Here is a 19,845-nt window from a genome sequence, read left to right on the forward strand (position 1 = left end):
GCTGATAGCGTGGTCGGGCTACATACAGTACACTGGTTCTTCAATGGAAGGACCATTGATGAAGTAACATGCACGTCTATTATTAGAGCACCTTGGAATAGCATCCAGCCTTTTGTATAATACGGGCTCCAGTCCCAGCGGAACGTTTGTCAGCAGTTTTCTTCTTTCTAACCCTGCCAGACCCGCCGCCTGTCTTACATTTGCTAACTCAGTTCAGACAATCGAGTCAATAGTTCCGTGCCACTTCATCACTCCTCCCGAAATGCTCTCCATAACATCAACCAAACCTGGGTCATGACGAGTCTCACCGACCGAGTGTTGACACACATTTACATATTTCGATGAACTGCCGCCGAACCCAATGTGGGTTCTGCGCGCTTACTGATGGCGAGACAGCCTTGGTGTCACTTGCAATGCCTTTCTAGCTGGGTATTTCGGTGGGAGTATGACTCGTCGCAATTTCGTAACCACAATGAGGCTCTCAGCGCCAAGTCCTTGTCGATGACGGCGAGTTATGTGATACGCCGGACGGTTGACGGGTAGCTGGTATTCGCCCAGTGTTAGTGGAGCCCACGTAAGGCGACATTCTTCATCGAACAGCGGTGCGTCCCGCGAGAGAGTGGAAAGAACCACTTGCTCCAGGGAAACGAATCCTCCCGAAGCAGAGAAGTTCCTCCGAGCAATGAACAAGTGTTGAACCCCCTCCCCGGGGCATTGGCATCACCGTTGCACTAGGTAGTCCTCGATCTCTTCCCTTCCCGATGCTGTTGCTATTCTTAATCATGCACCCATGCAGCTAGACTTGATTAAGCAGGCTGCCCCGGTCATTCCCCCTGCATTTGGCGGAGCTGACGCCCATCACTAATCTCGCCCGCAGCCTCCAGAGAATTAACCACCTCTAGCACAACGAAGGGAGCTGACTGATCCAATCCCAGCCGAGACCTCGATGCTCACCGTAGTCAGTGTCGTTATTCCCGTTGCGCCCGAATAGCGTAGAGTGCATGTTGTTGGGAAAAGTCCCTTGCACGTCAGTCGTTTCTGGTTTGATGTTGATTCAGAGGCAGTAAGCCGTTGCCTAGGACCTGTGGGGGAAACGAACGCTCGAATCTCCAGCAGGACGGGCCTTACTAAGGCCGACCCTGATCCTTGTCTTTAGGGGTAGGGGTGGTGGTCGAAGCAACCACATTTCTTCCCTGTCGGAAGGCTGTGAGGCTTGTCACACCCTGGTCCCCACGAGCTCAGCTGGGTGGATAGGTGCTTTTTCTTCATCTTCGATCCTCGACTTGGATCTTCAAGTCACGTTGACACCTGAGAGGAGAACGGTGTCACCGCCTGTTGTGGGTAGCGAACCAAGCCAGGAGATCGATCGCTGCAGACCCGCGAAGTATATATAAGTCAGTCACGCCTGCGGTATCAGACACTTCTCCTCCTCCTCACTCCACAGTCGCAACCAAATCGCCAAAAGCCCCAGGCTTACCTTCGGATCAACATGAGACTTCATCAGGCGCTCCCAGTGCTGGCTGCCCTTCTGGGCGGCTCACTGGCCGAGGCCAAATCCGTCTTTGCCCACTTCATGGTCGGCAACGTCGCAGGCTTCTCGCAGGACGACTGGTCGAAGAACATCGACCTCGCCCAGAAGAGCGGCATCGATGGCTTTGCGCTGAACGTCGCGGTGAGCGATACCTCTTACCTGCCGACGATCCAGAAGGCGTTCGCGGTGGCCGAGAAGATGAACTTCAAGCTCTTCTTCTCGTTCGACTACCTGGGCGGGAAAGGCCCCTGGGACAAGCGCGACGTCATGGACTACATCACGCTGTACAAGGGCTCGTCGGCCTACTTCCTGCGCAACGGCCAGCCGCTCGTGTCCACCTTTGAGGGCACCGACAACCGGAACGACTGGACCGAGATCAAGCAGAACACCAGCGCCTTCTTCATGCCCGACTACTCCTCGCTCGGGGCCCAGGGCGCGGCGGCCGCCCCCGGCGTCGACGGGCTCTTCAGCTGGGATGCCTGGCCGGAAGGTGCCAGCGACAAGAGCGACCAAGTCGATAAGGACTATGTCAGCGCGCTGGGCGGCAAGGGCGGCCGGCCCTACATGATGCCCGTGTCCCCGTGGTTCTTCACCAACCTGCCCAATTACAACAAGAACCGCCTCTGGCGCGGCGACGACCTCTGGTACGACCGGTGGCAGCAGGTCCTGGAGGTGGACCCCGAGTACGTCGAGATCATCACCTGGAACGACTTCGGCGAGTCGCACTACATCGGCCCACTGGACTCGGCCCAGTATGGCCTGTTCGGCCCCCCGCCCGCCGGCAACGCCCCGTACAACTACGTCGACAACATGCCCCACGACGGCTGGCGCACTTTCCTGCCCTACATCATCCAGAAGTACAAGACGGGCTCCGCGCCCATCGACAAGGAGGGGCTCGTCACCTGGTTCCGCACCCAGCCCGGCAAGGCCTGCGGCACGGGCGGCACCGCCGGCAACGCCGACTACCAGCCCCACATGGAGCCCTTCGACGTCGTGCAGGACAAGATCTTCTTCTCGGCGCTGCTCAACTCGGCCGCCGACGTGAAGGTCACGGTCGGCGGCGTCGATGTTCAGGCCAAGTGGCGCAACGCGCCCGGCTCCGGCATCTACCACGGCAGCGTCGACTACAACGGGAACCGCGGCCCCGTCGTCGTCACCGTCTCGCGCAACGGCGGCCAGTCTCAGGTGGCCCAGGTCCAGGGCCAGTCCATCACCAACGACTGCAACAACCGCGTCGAGAACTGGAACGCCTGGGTCGGCAGCGACAGCGGCTCGGGCTCCGGCGGCAACAACCCCACGCCTCCTCCCGCTACCACCACCACCGCCGCGCCGCCGCCGCCGTCCACCACGACGACTCCCCCTCCAACGGGGACGTTTGTGTCGGGGGCGAGGGAGACGGCAACTTCGGCGGCCTCTGCTCCTTCGCCTGCCACTACGGCTACTGCCCCACTGACGTGTGCCGCTGCACCCAGCGCGGCGCCGCCGTCAGCCCGCCGCCCTCGACGGGCCAGAAGGGCTACCCCAACGTCAACGTGCCCGGGCGCTGCGGTTATGTCGGCCTCTGCTCCTTCGCCTGGGACCATGGGTACACGGATAACCTGTCCGCGTGCGGGTCGGACCCAGCGGGTGCTCAGGGCTGCTAAGGGGTTGTTGCCAAGGGGTGGTGGTTATATTCGGTCATTTTCGTCGTGTTAAGGGGAGGGAAATCACCTGGGATACATCGTACTACATCTGTAGGGTTATAGCCATACATTACTTTATCTTGTGTCCATAATACAAATAACAAGTACTCATATTGACCTTGTTGCAACGGAAATCATCCCTGCCCATTTCATTTCTCATTTGTTTCTGGCCTTGGTGTCTGTCAATTAATATACTCAAACTGGTAGCTGCAGCCAGTCTTCGCTTTGGCATGCTGCGCCTTCTTCTCTAAGACTCTTCGGTCGTCTTCGCTGATGGAGGTTGGCAAAATGATTACTACCACATCTTTCTCCAGGACGCGTAGGTATCCACCGCGGGTGCGCCATTGCTCCAGGAGGAAATCATCTGGTTTGCCACTCGCGCTGGCGACTTTGACTTTTGCCTTCGCCGCTCTCATTTGTGCGCGCTTCACGCTCGCCTCGCGGAGAAACTGGACAGTTTTCTCGGTACTGGCCGCCGCCAGATCATCAATCCGAGTGTTCCTTCCTTCTCTCGCTATGATGTTTTTGATGATGCGATCCTCCTCCTTCCACTCGGCGACGAACTCGAGCTGGTGGGCCTGTTTCGCCTCCAGGGCTTTCAGCTGTTTGGGGTCGGTGACGATCCTCTCCTTGACGATCTGGTCCCGGAACCCGTGCCACTGCACCCGGCCCCAGTACCGGAACGGGTAGACTATATGGTGCACCACCCCCGTGCAGTTCCCGACCGCGATGGGCCCAAACTGGTTGCTGTCGTAGCTTTTCCGGGCTCCCGCGTCTCCCTCTATCCACAGAAACCCCGGCGGGATCTTGACGTAGCGGTTGTGGACACAGTCCGACCGGGTGCGGACAATGTCGCCGGGAAGGGCGATGATTCTCTTCCCGTAACCATAGTCGGTGCCCGTGTGACTCCTAAAGACCAAGCCCAGTTTAGCGAGCGATAGGACAGACGGATATTAGGGGGGAGCGAAGTCGCGCGGGTGGCCTACACAAAAGTCGCAAACATGCCTCGCTGAAGAGCCGACGGCGCCACGGCCCTCTTGATGCCGTACATCTTCCCGGTGATGCTGCCCGTGGGGTCGACGGTCGGTGCCATGGACGTTCCGAACCCCCAATAGATTCCGCGTTGGCGGTTGCTGAGCCCGCGAAGGGTCCGGTCCGCCCACCTGACTGCGCCCGCCTCGAACATCAGGAGGATCTGTCCCATGGCGAACCGGGACGCATTGGGTGCGCGGTACATGCCCAGGGCATGCTGGCGGGCCAGCGATTTCTTGTCGCGGGAGGGCTTCATTGTGAGCTCGGTGGGTGCTGCTGGTGATGCACGAACTCGGGCGGGGTTCACACTCGCGACGCAAATGGGAGGAGAGGATAAAGGGGGGTTGTACGCGGTTGGGGAAGAGGGGTGGTTATGATCTCCCAGTAGGACCTCGCATGTGTTGGTTCTGCAGCCATTCGAGTTGTGCATACATCCAATGTAACATTGGCGACCCAGGAAGTCGGCCGCCTGGAATGCATCCCTAGCTATTGAGGCAACTTGCTGGAAGGCAACCACGCCACAAAGAGCCGAAAGAATGCCTACAGCCTTGGATAATCCGGCTACTTGATGATCGTTGCCGTGAATGCCTACTGAAGGTTCTTATTCTGACACATTGATACGCCACAGAAGCCCTCCTGAACCAGAATGACCGAAAGCGAGGCAGGGAGTAGGGGCCTGTGTCAGCCCCAAAACTATTTGACATAATCCCCAGGACTTGTTATACAGGCTTCTGTCCAAAAAGAAGAGCCCCGTCGCTGTGCCCGACTCTCAAGCCCGTGGCGTGGAGGAGAAGTGCTGCAACTGCCCTAGTGTCGAGCGGAGGAAAGGGATAACGTGGCGTCGCGACTAGGTCCAGAGCGCGGCAGACCAGAAAAGCTGCTGTTGCCTGGAGATCCTCCAAACGTGTACGATGCGCCGGCGACTGTGGCCTATGATTGCTCTCTGCCTGTACAAGTAGCAAGCCACCAACCCTTGCCAGACCCGACCAAGCAGAGCCATCAGGCCGTAGATGGCAGCCAACAGCAAAAGGGTCGGATCGAGAACAGGATCTGCAGTTATCCCCCGGGCCTCACTCCCGATCTCCATGGCCTTCCGCGTGTCCCTATCATATGGGGTCTGCCGTCTATGACTACGATTTCTCCTGGCCCTTTCCACCGGGGTGACAAAAGCCAGCAGCATAGCCGTCAACTTGCTTTGCCCCTTCCAGACCCTATGTTCGCTCCCACTGCTGATCCTGGCGCCTGCAGGAGAAAAGTGAGCCCATAGACTCGACCGCCGACCTTGTGCAGGCTACGAGCCCCGCGCGGCACCAGAAGCAAGAAAAGATGTTCGTGAAAGGGGTGCTGAATACGCCATTATCATGAGGCACAGTGCCTAGAATCGACGACTCTCGGGTGTTAGTAGACCGCTTTACTTGCTTTGAGAGTACCGCACCACCAACCAAGCCCTGTCACAAACACACACATGCCTCCGAAGGAAATAATGTGCACAGGCAAGCAAGCGCTGCACTGTAAGTATCACAAGGGCATACACACATACCCAACCAATATTTTCCCCTTTCTAGGCCAGGCATCTCCGAAAAGAGAAGAAACCCCCATTGGGCTCCCCTCAAAGTCGCTTAGCGCGAGCCGCGCAGTGTGGATTTGGCAAACGCGTCCCAGGACAACCCTTGGATCTCAAGCGCGTAGGCGCGGAGCCGCATCGTCAACTCGGGCGAGATGAGACGGCTCTTTTTGCCGCCAGCCCAGTGCTCGGTGGCTGCCTGTACATACGGGGAGCTTGAGGGTGATTTCGGGTGTTCGTTGCGTGAAGCGGATTCTTTTCTGGGCCGGACGGGAATACCCGCCCGCAACAAATAAGGTTGTTTTTTTTCTCGAGAGTGAAGTGAATGCCGAGCACGAGAGATCTCACATCCTCAAGGAATACCCAAGCCGCCTCTGCTCGAATACTGGATCGATCATCTTGGCGAAGCAATAATCCATATTTATAGGTAAGATATGCAACATGACGACTTACGCCAAGCACATTGGCGAGACACGGCTCATCCACTAAGCGGGGTTTATCGTTCGCCAAGCTGTCCGTGTGCATAATCACACAATCGCGAAGAACAATCGGAACGAACGCGCGCCCCTGAACCTGAATCTGAAAAGTTCATCATTTCAAATCGTGATTTCGTTATTGAGCGCAGCTTATCAACTGCTCTTTATATACAACCGCCGCCACATATCCTGTAATCGTGGGAAATCAAAAACAAATATACGCCTCGCTATTCTCATGTCTATTTCGCCCTTTATACGACCGAAACGAAAAGCGCCCCCGCCCCGCAGGCTGCCCACGGCCTAGGCGTTCGAGCCCGACTCAATGTGGTCGGCCTTCTCATCCTTGCCCGACGAGTACTCCTGCGGCATCGCGATAGGCCGGTTCTTGGCGAAGCTGACCGTGGCGAAGACTGACGGGGACTCCTTGAACATCATGTCAATCTCCTCCAGGTTGCGGCCCATTGTCTCGGGGAACAGGAAGAACACGGTGACGGGAATGCACGCCGAGATGACGGCAAACACGATGTAGTACTGCCAGCCGATGGTGTTGATGGCGACGGGCGTGACCATGGCAACAACAAAGTTCCTGCGAACAGGTTAGTATTGGACGGGGTTCAGAGCGTTAACTTCAGGGGTGAGGAAGTGCACATACCAAAGCCAGTGGTTGGCTGTAGAGATCGAAGACATGGCCATACGGAGTCGAAGAGGAGCGATCTCGGTGCAGTACAGGAAGTTGGCCCCCAGGAAGCCGATAGGCACAAACGTGTTGTACAGGTAAATGAAGCAACCCGCCGCAATCATGGCGGCTTGGTTTTCCGCGGGGAAGCTCGTGGCAACGGCGAGAGCTACCATACAGCAGGCCATGCCGGCGCCCGAGATCATGAACAGGGCGCGGCGGCCGAAGCGGTCGATGGTGAAAAAGGCCACGAAGGAGGCGAGGAACTTCCAAGTCAGAGCACCGCCTGAAAGCACTCGCGCGAGCTCACTGCCCAGGCCGAGGTTGTTCTGGAACAGAATGGTTGCGTACACGCTGATCAGGTTGCTGCCGGACATCTGCTGGTAGAACTGGAGCAGGATGCAGAGTCCGAAGCGGTACGCCAGCTTGTCCTCGCCCATCTTCAGCATGTCGGAAAGCTTGACCGCGCTGTGGCTGGTCTCCTCAAGGGAGTACTCGATGCCGGCAATTTCGGAGCTGACTTCCAGGGAATCCACCGCGTGGCCTCGCAGCATGGCAACGAGGGGGCGTGCCTCTTCAACGCGACCCTTCATGACCAACCAACGGGGCGACTCGGGGAACATGTAGATGGAGGCCATGAGGACCAGGGAGAAGAAGATGGCGATGGCAATCGGGGGGCGCCACGTGACCGGGCCCTCCTTGAACTCGAAGAAGCCGAGATCGATCCAGGACTCGAGCACGTAACCAAGGCAGATGAACAAGCCAGACACGACGACGGTCTGGCCTCGGTTCTTGGCGCCCGAGGTTTCGCTGAGCCATACCGGCACGATGGAGCTCAGCTGGCCAACACCGGCACCGATAATGATTCGGCCGACAATGAACTGGGCGAGGCTGAAGGACGAAGCTTCGAGGACCTCACCGATCAGGGTGCAGATGGCGGCGAAGAAGATGACATTGCGGCGACCGAAGGCGTTGCCAGACCAAGAGCAGGACAGCGAGCCGAAGAGAGCGCCTATGACGAAGACGGCGACGACCAATCCTTGGATGGTAGACTTCTTGGACTTCTCGGCGCCCTTGGCGTGGACGGTGTCGATCTCGGGAAATGTCTTGACCCAGTCATCTTCTGTCAGGAGACCACCAAGGCCTGCCTGGTTATAGCCAAAGAGTATGAAGGCGGGGGCGACGATGAGTGCCGTCTGCATGCGCGCCAAAGCGCTGCCGGTAAGTCCGAAAGGCATCTTTCCACGGCGTGTGTTAGAAAGGGACTGGGGAGGATGGGATGAAGCAGAAAGCAAGAGGACGGGAGAGAGAAGAAGTCGGGAGGGGACGAGGCCTTCTAATATCCAGTCCGTCCTCGGGGTTCAGGAGATCGACTACGCCTCCTCGATCGCGGCTGCCCCTCCATCAGATTGAGATTGGACCCTGGAAGCGTTTCGAGCGAGCGACAGACGGGCGGCTGGAACCCCACGGGACTGCTATTGAGTCGGTGAACATCATCGCTCTCCACAGAAGCCGTATGGAGGAACGAGCAGCGAGACAGGAATGTTGAGCAAGATCCTTGCCTGATTCACCAAGAGGGAGACGGGCTGACAGGCCTGTCCATGACGAGATAGGGCGGGGCTCGTCCAGATGAATGGTACGTTATGTTTCGTAGTGTTTGCGGTGGTCGCATGGCAAGCCGGCAGCAGCAAGGCAGGGTGCTGGGTGCTTTGGGTGGTGCTTTGGGTAGCTGGTGAGGAGTGAGGCCACTGTCGCTCCTACTCCTATGCCCGAAGCGAGCGCAGAAGCTAGGGCACTAGGCTCTTCACGGTAGTCTCGTGTCATACAATCCAGTGCCCTGTCGCGAGGATTGGTACTTGTGCAAATGTTTCCCACAGAGCGGTGCTTTCTCGGCGAGTCCGCTGGTAGCGGCTGGATCCCGACCCACCGCCGACTCGCGCGATTGCGGGGCGACTCCGCGACCTTCTGTGCAGGCTGCAGAAGAGTCACAGAGCGCCGGCCTCCAGTTTTTGCTTTTTTGCCTCGGATCTTGGGATCCCATGTTGCAAGATGACCAATACCAGCAACTAAGCCCGACACTGGGCATCAGCGGCAAAACATGCAAGCGAATGGACGGAACGGGCAACACGGGCTCTCTCTCTCACGCGAGGCGAGGACGGACAGACGTCACTGCCATCTGATGTTTTTTTTTTATGCTTGCTTGCTGGCTGGCTTGGGCGGAAGTTGGCCGAGGATGAGCAAGATTGGCAAGATTGGCAGCTCGAACTGGTTGACTGGCTGGTCGAAGTCCACATAAGCTTCCATTTTGCCCAGCCCAAGAACCGCCCGTGTTCTTGCCCACCCCCCGCGAAGGTTTCTTGGCGGGAGCCTCACCCCAAGTCAATGCTAAGCATTGCTTGCAGCAGAATATCATGTACACAATGAAGAATCCTGACTCGCGCGCTTGTAACTGTCTTGGCTTGCGCGAGGGCCCTTTTTCCCCCACGCCTTGGAACGTGGGGTAGAACATGTCGGGCTTTTTTCCATCCTGGTTCAAATGGATTGGATTGATTTCATTTCCAACTACATACCACTGTCCGTACACGACCTACCAGTGACCACACAGGCACAGCAACGCCCAATTTCAAACGTAATCGCTCACTTGTACCAAGGCCGGCGCAATAACCGGCTGGCCTGGTCCCACTGCAAAACCGCACTTGTGCCCGTCCCCGTCTCGCTATTTGGTCATGAAGCGAGGTGGCCTTCTCCCCTTCCAACTTTTTCGGGCCTAATGATGCAGAAAAGCTGCGTTGCGGCTTGCCGGGAGATCCGTCCAGATGGATAAGGGGATGACATCCCAACCTACTACCGGACGGCTAGGGACAATCCGTTCTGGGTACCTGCACCAGATTGGTAGATTTCCCGCCCGCCTGCCTGCCTGCCTGCCAGCCTGCAGCTCCTCGACATGAACAAACCATCTGATGCTGGTCACGTCTGGTCTGATCGCAATGAATGGTTGCAGTAGGGATCTGCTGCCCGTTGCAGAAATTTGGACTGCTTAGTGGGCATGTATGCAAGCAGGCGTACGTGTAGCCTGTAGATCAACCATAGTCCATAGGGGTCGTCGGCGTTCCTCCGAGGCTACCTGGCCGGAACTGGTCGCTGGCTGGCTGAACGCAATACAGTATTATTGCAGATGGGTTCGGATTCATTATTCCTGTCCATACCTCCCCTGCCCCTGCCCTCCCCTCCCTACAAGTACGGGTTTGGATGTTAGAGCAGCATCCACTAAGATTAGCAGGTGCAGTAGCGCAAGATCTGAGCAATTGTCAGACTCCAATTGTCATTCGAATTATCACTGTTTTACAAATCACCCCCGTCTGGCTGGCCCAATTTTGGATAACGGGCACGATGAGCACGACCAACAACGACCCATCTGGGTAGGTCTCCCAGCCTCGAGGTCGGAGGGTCGTCGCGCGAAGGGTCCGGAGTCGACCGCCTGCCAAGCTGTGTGCGAAACATCTCTCTCACCTACACGTGGGTGTAAAAACGCTGTTGATACCACCAGACTGGTTACATGGCGGATTACCAAGGCCGGCTAGTGTCAGAGGAAAAGGCCGTTCAACGTTGCCCGACATTTGGGTTGGACGGGTGGCCATCCGCGTTGGTTGTATTGCACATTTCCTAGGTCGGTTCTTAGTCAGATGAGCCATGAGGGTAAATATTCTTCCTGCGCAGGGGCATGTCCTCCTGCTCCTAGGACCTGGGGGTCACATCAACCATCCGGATATTATTAGTAAAGTTTGCAATTGCATCTTGGCATATGAACCTAGTACCACGTTCACGAGAGGATCGCCTGCAAATCAGAGGCGGCTGACGTAAGAAAAGAGAAGCATTGGGGCGTTCCCCAGGCTCCTTGGCAGCTTGGCGACATGGAGGCCATGGGAAAATGGGTTACATAGCAGGCCTCTACTCCGACGCAGAGACGTAGAATGAATCTCTGTTCGCAGCCATTTTGTTTCAACATCTCACTTCGAATGTTTCCACAGATCATCTCTGAACTCTATTACACGCGCCTTCCCCCCTTCCCCGGTACGAGATGTGCTCGGATATACAAGCAGGGCGGTGAGGAATTAGAAAATCAAATCGCTCACTCACGCTCGGTTGCATGCCCAACCTCAGGAGGCAGGAGGCAAAGAGGCCAGGAGGTGCGGTACGAATCACCCCCCTCGACCAGTCGAAGGCCGCGTTTCAAGAGATAGCAGAAGTGGGCAAAGAGAGTGAATGAGAGGGCGGACGGGCGGGCTATACTAGCGAATTCATGCGTTGCTTGACCGTAAACCAGACTGGAGACCGCACCGAATAGCAGTCAATGGTCATGCAATTGCCGGTTCCGGATGTTGCAACTGAATTCAGGCTGCATGCCGAAAGTCCGAACATGAGAGTGGACCAGTGGAGAGAACTGCTCGGGCCTCGAGGAAAAGGAAATTTTTGAGCGCAATCAGCTTGCCAGATTGGAGCAGAGACTGGCACACTGGCACGGACGCAACAACCAATTGCACCAACCAGCACACCAACCTCCCCCATCCGCTAACTCCTGGTTCGTTTTTTGTTCCCGCGTGGGGGATCTTACTACTCAGGTCTCATTAGCGAGTCCAATGACAACATACCACAGGCGCGATGGCAGAGTGGTCTAATGCGATAGACTAGAATTGAATCCTTGATTCTAGGTATCTATTTCCTTCGGGAGCGCAGGTTCGAATCCTGCTCGCGTCGATTGTTTTTCTTTTGCTATTTGTGACAAATCTTTATTTTTGCTTCTTGTTGGCAATGAGCGAACATTAATTACCCTATCAGCTTCCGCTAGACCGAAACAGTGGGATTGTTTAACATGATATTTGTTCGTTTGTCGCCCTATACAACTTGGAAAGTGTGCAAACGGGTACTTTCTGTAAGTGAAGTCGGTACACTAACGTAGCATCACCAAAACATCTACAAATGTAATATAGACAAGATGATTCAGATATTTCGGAAATAGACCTGTAAACTGAGTCTTGCGCATCGTCTACATGTGTCTGGCATTGGATGTTCGGGGTTCGTCGCAAAGACGAATTGCTGATGTTGCTGGGCATGAAGGACTTCTCGGCTTGCACCATCTCAATCAAGCCAGAGGCACGCTGATGACATCGCCCCCCAATCGTCACCGAAACTACCATGAGCACATTGCCGGTTCTCTCTCTTTCTCTTCTTTGGCAGGCTCGGAGCAGTTCGACCGACTGGGCCCGCCGCCGGACTTGCTTACTATGGCCGGTGCTTGGCGGGCCTAACCAATATTTCGACGACACCAGTTGCCAGTCATACGATCCAGAGTGATCTGACGTACGTGTAGCTACCGGAGTCCATACGCAACCGCACTCTTCGCTACATTCGTGTTGCTGCAGCTCAATAGATTCTTTTCCAAGAAAAGCCAAGGAGAGATTCACGAGAAAAAAGGGAATAGTAATCTCCCTCCATGCCATACATATCGTGTGGGCAAGCAAACGTCCTGGTACGATAAACGATGCGATTCCCAACAGTGGCCCAGATCACGCGCCACCCGGCTTTCGAGACGGCAGTCTGGAAGCTCAGACCGCACCAGAGCGGGCTCCTGCCAGTGGGCGCCACCCGAGGCGGTCCTCACAACGTGAGTTGGGAGATCCACGGTAACGGTCCGATCAAGATGATGGTACGCTATTTTTCCATCTTCATCCGTCGTTTGTCGCCAAAAAGCTCCGAGGTCCTATCTTTAGTAGTAATAATTTTGCCCGCCCACCTTGTCCCCATCAAATCACGATGCGAAATCAATCCATCATCACGTGGTGAATCAAGGAACGAAGGCTTGCTAAAAATTGCATGAATGGTATTCCCATGGTGTAGCTCATAGGGGGCCTGGGCGTAACCAGGGCCGACTGGCAGCGCCAGACACACCACTTCGGCCACCTGCACAAAGACCGCTACTCGGTCCTGCTGGTCGACAACCTCGGCGTCGGCGCGTCCGACAAGCCGTTCTCCCCAACGGGCTACACCACGTCCGGGCTGGCGCAGGACCTCCTCGAGGTCGCGGACCACGTAAAATGGACGGCGCCGCGGTCCCTGCACGTCGGCGGCGGCAGCCTGGGCGGCATGATCGCCCAGGCCGTGGCCCGCGAGGCGCCGGAGCGCATCGCCCGCCTGGCCCTCTGGTCCACGTGCCCGCGCTTCGTCCGGACGGGCTCGTGGCCGGAGCACCTGCGTCACATCTGGGCCGCGGTGGCGCCCAAGACGTTCGAGGCGGAAATCCGGGACGTCGCGCGGGGCTGCTTCCCGGAGGCGTGGCTCGCTGCTGCGCCGCCGGCGGACGACGGCATCGTCGTCGACGACCATGTGGACGCAGTGGACGACGAGAGCCGCCCGGGCCATGAGGAAAGGGACAAGAGCCGCGGCGCAGTGCCGAGGTTCGGCACTAACTACGAGCTCTGGGCCGCGGGCGAGATCGCAAAGCACCGCGCGGGCCATGTCACGCGGACAGGCCACTGGATGCAGACGCTGGCGGCGGCCCGACACGCCCTGGACGCGGAGCAACTCCGGTCGCTGGGCGACGAGGTGGGGCGGGAGCGCATCCTGGTGCTGCATGGCGATGCGGACGGCATGATGCCGGTAGAGCTGGGGCGGGTCCTGATGGCAGAACTGCGGCCGGCCAGATGCATCGTGGTCGAGGGGATGGGGCATGCGCCGATCCAGCAGAGGGCCGACTGGTTCAATGGCGTGTTGGGGGAGTGGTTCACCGACGAAGAGAGGCCGAGCAGTACGAGCGGACGGTAGTAGACACACACACATGCACATACGAGCTTCGAAGGGGCATGGCATGCATGACAGCCAGTGGCCAGTCGTGGTCGGCCGTTGTCGAGCGGAGTCTCTCCCTCGCCCCTCCAAGGTCTCCTCCGGTAATAAAACATCGTTCCACCCAGTCGCTCGAGTTTGCGACGGAAATACCGACCCAATTCCTCTCTGGATGTTCTAGATTCGCCACCATGCATCTGTAATGATACGCTGGATTGCCCACCAACACCCGGAGATCCGTTTTCCATTGAATATCGTGTTCTGCCATGGTCTCCTAGCGAAATCCAATTCGGCAGTGGCCTATCAGTGTTGAACGCCGAAATTTGTCCGTCGGTTTATAGAGGGTATATGGACCTGCGTTGTAAACGACCTGCCGTGGGTAAATAGTATGTTGCGCGTACATCCTCCTGTTGCCCATGAGATCAGCAAGCACACCACGAACTCATACGAAGAGCGTCTCATAGTCGCTTGGACATTCTAGATAACATTGTTTCAACCCACCTAGGAGAGCCGAAGTTATAACGAGTCTGTTTACATTGCAGTGCATACAGCCAATTGTAGAGTATGTACAAACCTATGGCAGGGAAGCAAGCCCCTTCTTGATAAGCCAGTTTATCACGACAAGAGCCTTAAACCTAGATAGATTGCGACGAACAGCGGGCTGCTCGGGGCTTCTGCTCGGGGATACTACACACATGAAATGGATCCGGGGCCGATAAGTCAAAGACTCGAATGGTGGAAAACCTCATAATTGGGTGTCAAGTTGAGGAGGAGGGAGCCAACAAGTGCATGTAGCAGATGCAGTCCAATGCATGTAGGCGTGCGTCATCATCCAATGATAGTAGCTATGTTGTTGGTTTTGTAAGGCAGAGTCGGGTGGGTATTTTATGTGGCCGTCATATACTCCGTTACCGACCATTTGTCTCCGAAGATCAGCAGTCGACTGCTTGATCACCTAGTCTCACAGGTCGATTAGTGTAGGGGTTAGCACGTGGGATTTTGACCACATCAAAATCAATTCTTCCCGAGACGCGAGTTCGATTCTCGCATTGACCTGAATTTTTTGCATTTATTTTCTCTTGATCTTTGACAAAATCATTTCATGAGAAGCGTCTACCCAATGCTATTCTGTTTGCTGAAGGTTTTGTCCGGTAGGGCACAGCTCGTACGAACTGACATGTCGTACGAATAGGGTGAGACAATCTACGAATCAAGTGCAAGCACTTCGCTTTCACCTACATGTATGTAGTTAGCTTCCAGTTTTAACGGCAGTTTAACGGCAGTCGACAAACCCAGAGGTGGTCCGGTCCTCCTGCCCCATGTACTGCGCAGCATGAATCAGAACAATCGTCGGATATGCAGCTGGAAATGTGTTGCCCAACTACATACAATTAAACCACTATGCCAGGTAGCTGACGTTCCAACGATCTGTTACTCCCTAGTATAGATACATAGGTCATCACACTTGACACCAGCATCACGAAGTATGTGGCAAATCACTAGAGTAACCTGATGACAACATATCAGCCACGATGGATGCATACATACAAGAAACCTAGACGGACAAAGAACATGAACGAATTTCAATTGCTCTGCCTACGGGCACGAGGGGGAATCATATTAACTATCGAAAGACCAAGCAGGAAACCAAGCCCATGGCACTTTTGCTGGCAATAATAGGCCCAGCAAAAACACCCAACACGAAACAGCGAATCTATTTACGTCGACTTCTTGCCCGGCTTAAGCTTCTGGAAGAAGGTGCTGAATCGGTTCTTCTTCTTCTTGTCCGCGGAGCCGTTGGTGCTTTCCGCAGTCTTGTCCTCTGAGGTCTTGCCCTCCGCAGCCTTGGTAGAGGTAGACTCGGTGTTGGCCGCGGACTCCGTAGCAGCGGGCTCAGTAGTGGTGGCCTCGGTAGCAGCGGGCTCCTTAGCAGCGGACTCTTCAGCAGCGGGCTCCTTAGCGGCGGGCTCCTTAGTAGAGGGCTCAGTCGTGGTAGCCTCAGCAGAAGGCACCTCAGTCGCAGGCTTGGCCTCGGTCGTAGGGTCGATAGCGGAAGCGGCCGCGGCTCCGTTGGCAGCAGCGGCAGGGCTGGCTTCCGTCGCAGCAGGCACGACGGGGGCAGGAGCAGCGCTCTCAGCTGCCGTGTTCTCCAGTGCACTATCAGTGACCTTCACAACCTCGGGCTTGGTGGCCTGCTCGGGTTCCTCAAAGACCGGTACGACGATAGCGGCCTTGTCGGACACCTCCGTCTGCGATGGCTTAGGTGCCTCGGCAGCCTTTTCCGTCGACGCCTCAGCGGCTGTCTCTGTCGGCTCCACCTCCTTCAAGAGTTCGGCCTCCATGACCTTCTTCTCGGCGACGGCGAGGGTGCTGGCAGCGGCCTCGGGGCTTTCGCCAGACTCAGCGATCGACTGCTTCACCTCGACGGGCACTGAAGGGGAAACCTCCTGGATTGTCTGCTCCTTGGGGATCGTCTGTTCCTGTTCCTTGGAGGCAATGGCAGACTGCGCGGGTTCGGGCAGCATCTCCTTGACGGAGTCGGGCAGCTGAGTGGCAGCCTCGGTGGCGCTCACCTGCGCGGTGGCAGCGGCGGCAGTAGCCTTCTCAGCCGCTACATCCTTGGCCGCAATGGCTCCAGCCAGGGCGGCACCACCAAGAGCGGTGGCAGCGGCGGCAACGGATGCAGCCGCTTCCTCGGCCGTGACGGTGTTCTCCGTCTTGTCGGTGCCCTCGCCAGCAGTGCCCTCGGAGGTCGATGGCGCCTCCTTCACCTTTTCTAACAGCTCCTCCTCGAGGTTGGCCTTCTCCTTCACCTCAGCGGGGTTGGCGCTTGCCTCGGGCGCGACATGAGCCTTCTCTTGGCTCTCCTTCACAACCGCGGGCACCTTGTTAACCTCCAAGGGGTTCTCCAAGGGAGCCTCGGCCGCCAAGGCTGCAGTGGTAGAAGCGGGAGCAGCAGAAGACAAGAAGGCAGCGGCAGCAACTATAAATCATTAGCATCCTGCATGGCGAATAAGTCCAATATCTTTGGAAGCTCACCTTCGTCGGGCGTCATATAGGACTTGGGGTCCAGATCCACGTTGTTTGTGGCGGTGCTTCCGCTGGCCAGGTGGTCGGGGATCTTCTCGCCCGGTGCAAGCTGCACAGGGTTAACAGCACCGGGTACGGCGGGCATGGGGTTCACTTTGAACTCCTGGTTGCCAGAGTCGACAGCAGGCGTCTCCGGGAAGGTACCGGGGATAGACTCGGTGCTCCCCTCCTTCTTGTTCTCCAATGGCGCATTGCCGGCGAGGGCCGCGGTTGTTGATTCGGGGGCGGCTGAGCTCATCATGGAGGTGGATGCAGGGGCTTCCTTGATGATGCGATCTGTGGTGAGTACGTTGTTTTCGTTGCCGCTCGCGTCGGTTTCTTTGGGCGCAGTGTGGTCGGTAGTCCACTCGCCGTCAACAACAAACTGTTTTGAAACGGAATGGTGGTTAGTTTAGGCCGAACCCGTTCCGAGTTTTGTTCTTGTTGGTAAAAATAGGTATATAGCAGTAAGACACTCGATGGCGTTGATTCGAGTGTCGAAGAGAAAAAAAGTGTAGTGCTAAAACGAGACAGTCGTGTTTAAGACAAGAAAGTGCGGTTTGTTTTTTGGAATGAATAAAGAAAAGAAGGCCAGGGCCGGAAATGACTGCGCAGGGAAATGAAACTACCAACTGCCCACTCTATTGGCAAAGGGTAGGGTAATCACAACAAACACGATGCGGCTAAGCGATGATCTGGAATGACCGGGGGGGTACGAGCAGCCAAACGACGCCTGATGCTTGATGCTTGGTGCTTTGCTTGAGAAACTGACATGGGGTGCACACGAGAGGACAGGACTGCGTCATTTGCAGCCGCTGCCCCTCGTGTTCCAGTGCCCTATACAACCAGGACTATCAGGGCCGAGAAATTGTCAAACTATGACGGTATTTCCGTCATCCTGGGTAGGGGTGTGCCGCGCCTGTCCCCAAACCGTGCGCGCTCACGAAAGGACCAAGCTCCCTGGTAGCCTATCGCCGGACTAGCCTCCCAGCCCGTCGATTGATTATTGATCTGCCCTGTTTCGCACATGATCCTCGAATCCTTGTTCAAGTTTCTGGGCTAGCACCCTCCCATTGACCTATCAGCAACTCCGCCGCACCACTGCAAATCTCCAGGCTGGGTGGGAGCAGGTCCAAAATTGGCATTGCGGTCCATAAGAAGTTGCACAATCCGCCTAACGTCATGTACCACGAGCAAGGTATCCGCCCGCTAGCAAATGAAATCATACAACGAAAATAGGAAAATGCTGCCTACTGAGGCGCAATATGGGCGAGAAACCGCAGGTGATAGTTGTGGTATGCGTAGAACAGGCAGAAAGAGACGATACGAAAGGGGGCACAAGCTTGCGAAAGGCTGCTAATACGCAGTACGCCGCAAGCAACACACAGACAGCTCCCGAACCAGCCGCGTCAGCTTTGACACTCGGAACTCGTTGGCTTGGCATGCTTCACTGGCAGGGCTGACCACGTCCTGCTGGCGCCTCCAGACTGCTGCGTAAGTGCCCAGGGTGCCTGTTTCTGACTTTCGGAAACTTCGCGCAACGCAGGTACCGAGGCGGGAAGAGTATCCGGTGCGGTATTGGCTGGGTCGCAAGACGGGAAATGCGCGGGCGGCGCGCATACGAGATTGAGTACAAGGATATAGATATTGGCCTACGAACCTTGTAGTCGATCTTCTGCGAGACGTCTTCGAGCTGGACCAGCTTCTCAAAGTGGTTGCCGACTTTGTCGAGCTTCTCCGTCTTCTTCCACCCGTCGAAGGTGCCGGTCACGTAGACTTCGGAAGCAGGATGCTCCCTAGAATAAAGCAACGGTCTTGTCAGCCTTGAGGTCCGAAATCCCAAAGATGCGGCACGAAACAAATGCTTAAGTCTGCGTCGTCGAGATGCGCGTGCTTGAAGGAGGCCCCAAACTCTCTCGACCGGGCGTGGGTTAAGGCTCTCGGGGAATGTCTTAGACACCAGGAGGCGGCGCATCTGCCTTCAGGTCACGGAACCCCGGGCTGACGAGGAGGGACTTTGACAGATTGTGGGCCATCGTGAGTGCGCGCGCGCGCATTGCGACGGCGGATGGTAGATTCTTGCCTATCAAATCGCGGCGCTTCAAGTCCAAGCTCTCGCGGGCGGGGAGGGCAAGAGATGGGGATGTAGATTGGATAAAAGCTGGATGCGCGCATCGCATGCGGACTCACCACTTGAAAACAAAGCTGCCCATTTTGGCGGTAGTTGCGTGGGATGGAGCTGGCAGCGGACGAAGGATGAAGCCAATATGCTCGATGTATTCCTTCTGGAGCAGGTCGCGAAGATGTCGTCGTCGCTCTCCTTATCAGAGGTTGTATGGAGTGTAGATTGGACTGGATCAAATTTCTGGATTGAAGGGGCGATTGGGGAAAAGAAAGCTGGAGCTTCAAATTTGGGGAAGCTCGGGTCTCTACGACATTACTTGATTACCTACTCTCCCTCTCTCTCTGTGTGTGTGTGTCTGGTCTCCCTTTCCAACGCTACCTACAGTAGCTGAGTGCTCTCTAATAAAGTGCTGAGCTACTGTACCTAACCTAACCTCTCTCTCGGCTCACTTGGCGGCATCTGCGGGCCTAGCAGCAAGCAGCTAGGTAGCCTGTGCAGCTTTTAGGGACATGAGCGACCGGGATGTCTGGTCAGATTAGTTGGGCACACCGGCGGCTTGACCTACCTGGCAGGCATAATTTTACTGACCACATGCATTCAGGTCCATACCTACTTTGCGGATTTCTACACCCTCATTTCGCCTTGCTCATTTGACTGGATTGCCCGGCAAGACCGGCACAAGGGCATTGCACAAAACGGTTTAATCAGAGCACACACACACACTCGCGGGCTCTTGAGGTATTTCCCAGCGCTTGCGAGGGCGATTACATGCCACTCTTATAGGGCACCTATGCAGATGAGGGAGCCCTAATCGTCGGTGAGGAACATCCCAGGTCGCAGAGGTGCATGCTGG

The 19,845-nt window shown here is 56.3% G+C and overlaps 5 protein-coding genes across 5 annotated transcripts; 2 read left to right on the top strand and 3 right to left on the bottom strand.

Annotated features, from left to right (window-relative positions):
* Positions 1–1,489: 1,489 nt before the first annotated feature.
* PG985_002315 (alpha-1-3-glucanase/mutanase) lies at positions 1,490–3,174 on the top strand (the record flags this gene model as incomplete). Its single annotated transcript, XM_066822084.1, has 2 exons — positions 1,490–2,908; positions 3,004–3,174. The coding sequence occupies 2 exons, from the start codon at positions 1,490–1,492 to the stop codon at positions 3,172–3,174; spliced, it is 1,590 nt and encodes a 529-aa protein (XP_066689516.1).
* Positions 3,175–3,395: 221 nt separating this feature from the next.
* Positions 3,396–4,501, bottom strand: PG985_002316 (uncharacterized protein; the record flags this gene model as incomplete). Its single annotated transcript, XM_066822085.1, has 2 exons — positions 3,396–4,122; positions 4,200–4,501. 2 exons carry the CDS (start codon positions 4,499–4,501, stop codon positions 3,396–3,398), a joined length of 1,029 nt encoding a protein of 342 aa, XP_066689517.1.
* A 2,084-nt stretch (positions 4,502–6,585) lies between these two features.
* On the bottom strand, positions 6,586–8,199 carry PG985_002317 (uncharacterized protein; the record flags this gene model as incomplete). Its single annotated transcript, XM_066822086.1, has 2 exons — positions 6,586–6,871; positions 6,938–8,199. 2 exons carry the CDS (start codon positions 8,197–8,199, stop codon positions 6,586–6,588), a joined length of 1,548 nt encoding a protein of 515 aa, XP_066689518.1.
* Positions 8,200–12,500: 4,301 nt separating this feature from the next.
* PG985_002318 (glycylpeptide N-tetradecanoyltransferase) lies at positions 12,501–13,780 on the top strand (the record flags this gene model as incomplete). The annotated part of the gene is made up of 2 exons (XM_066822087.1): positions 12,501–12,665; positions 12,857–13,780. 2 exons carry the CDS (start codon positions 12,501–12,503, stop codon positions 13,778–13,780), a joined length of 1,089 nt encoding a protein of 362 aa, XP_066689519.1.
* Positions 13,781–15,516: 1,736 nt separating this feature from the next.
* On the bottom strand, positions 15,517–19,080 carry PG985_002319 (uncharacterized protein; the record flags this gene model as incomplete). Its single annotated transcript, XM_066822088.1, has 5 exons — positions 15,517–16,781; positions 16,838–17,252; positions 18,254–18,388; positions 18,528–18,663; positions 19,058–19,080. The coding sequence occupies 5 exons, from the start codon at positions 19,078–19,080 to the stop codon at positions 15,517–15,519; spliced, it is 1,974 nt and encodes a 657-aa protein (XP_066689520.1).
* Between the last annotated feature and the right edge of the window lie 765 nt (positions 19,081–19,845).

Source organism: Apiospora marii (genome assembly GCF_038362585.1).
Source record: "Apiospora marii strain CBS 49790 chromosome Unknown utg000002l_segment0_segment0, whole genome shotgun sequence".
NCBI lineage: Eukaryota > Fungi > Ascomycota > Sordariomycetes > Amphisphaeriales > Apiosporaceae > Apiospora > Apiospora marii.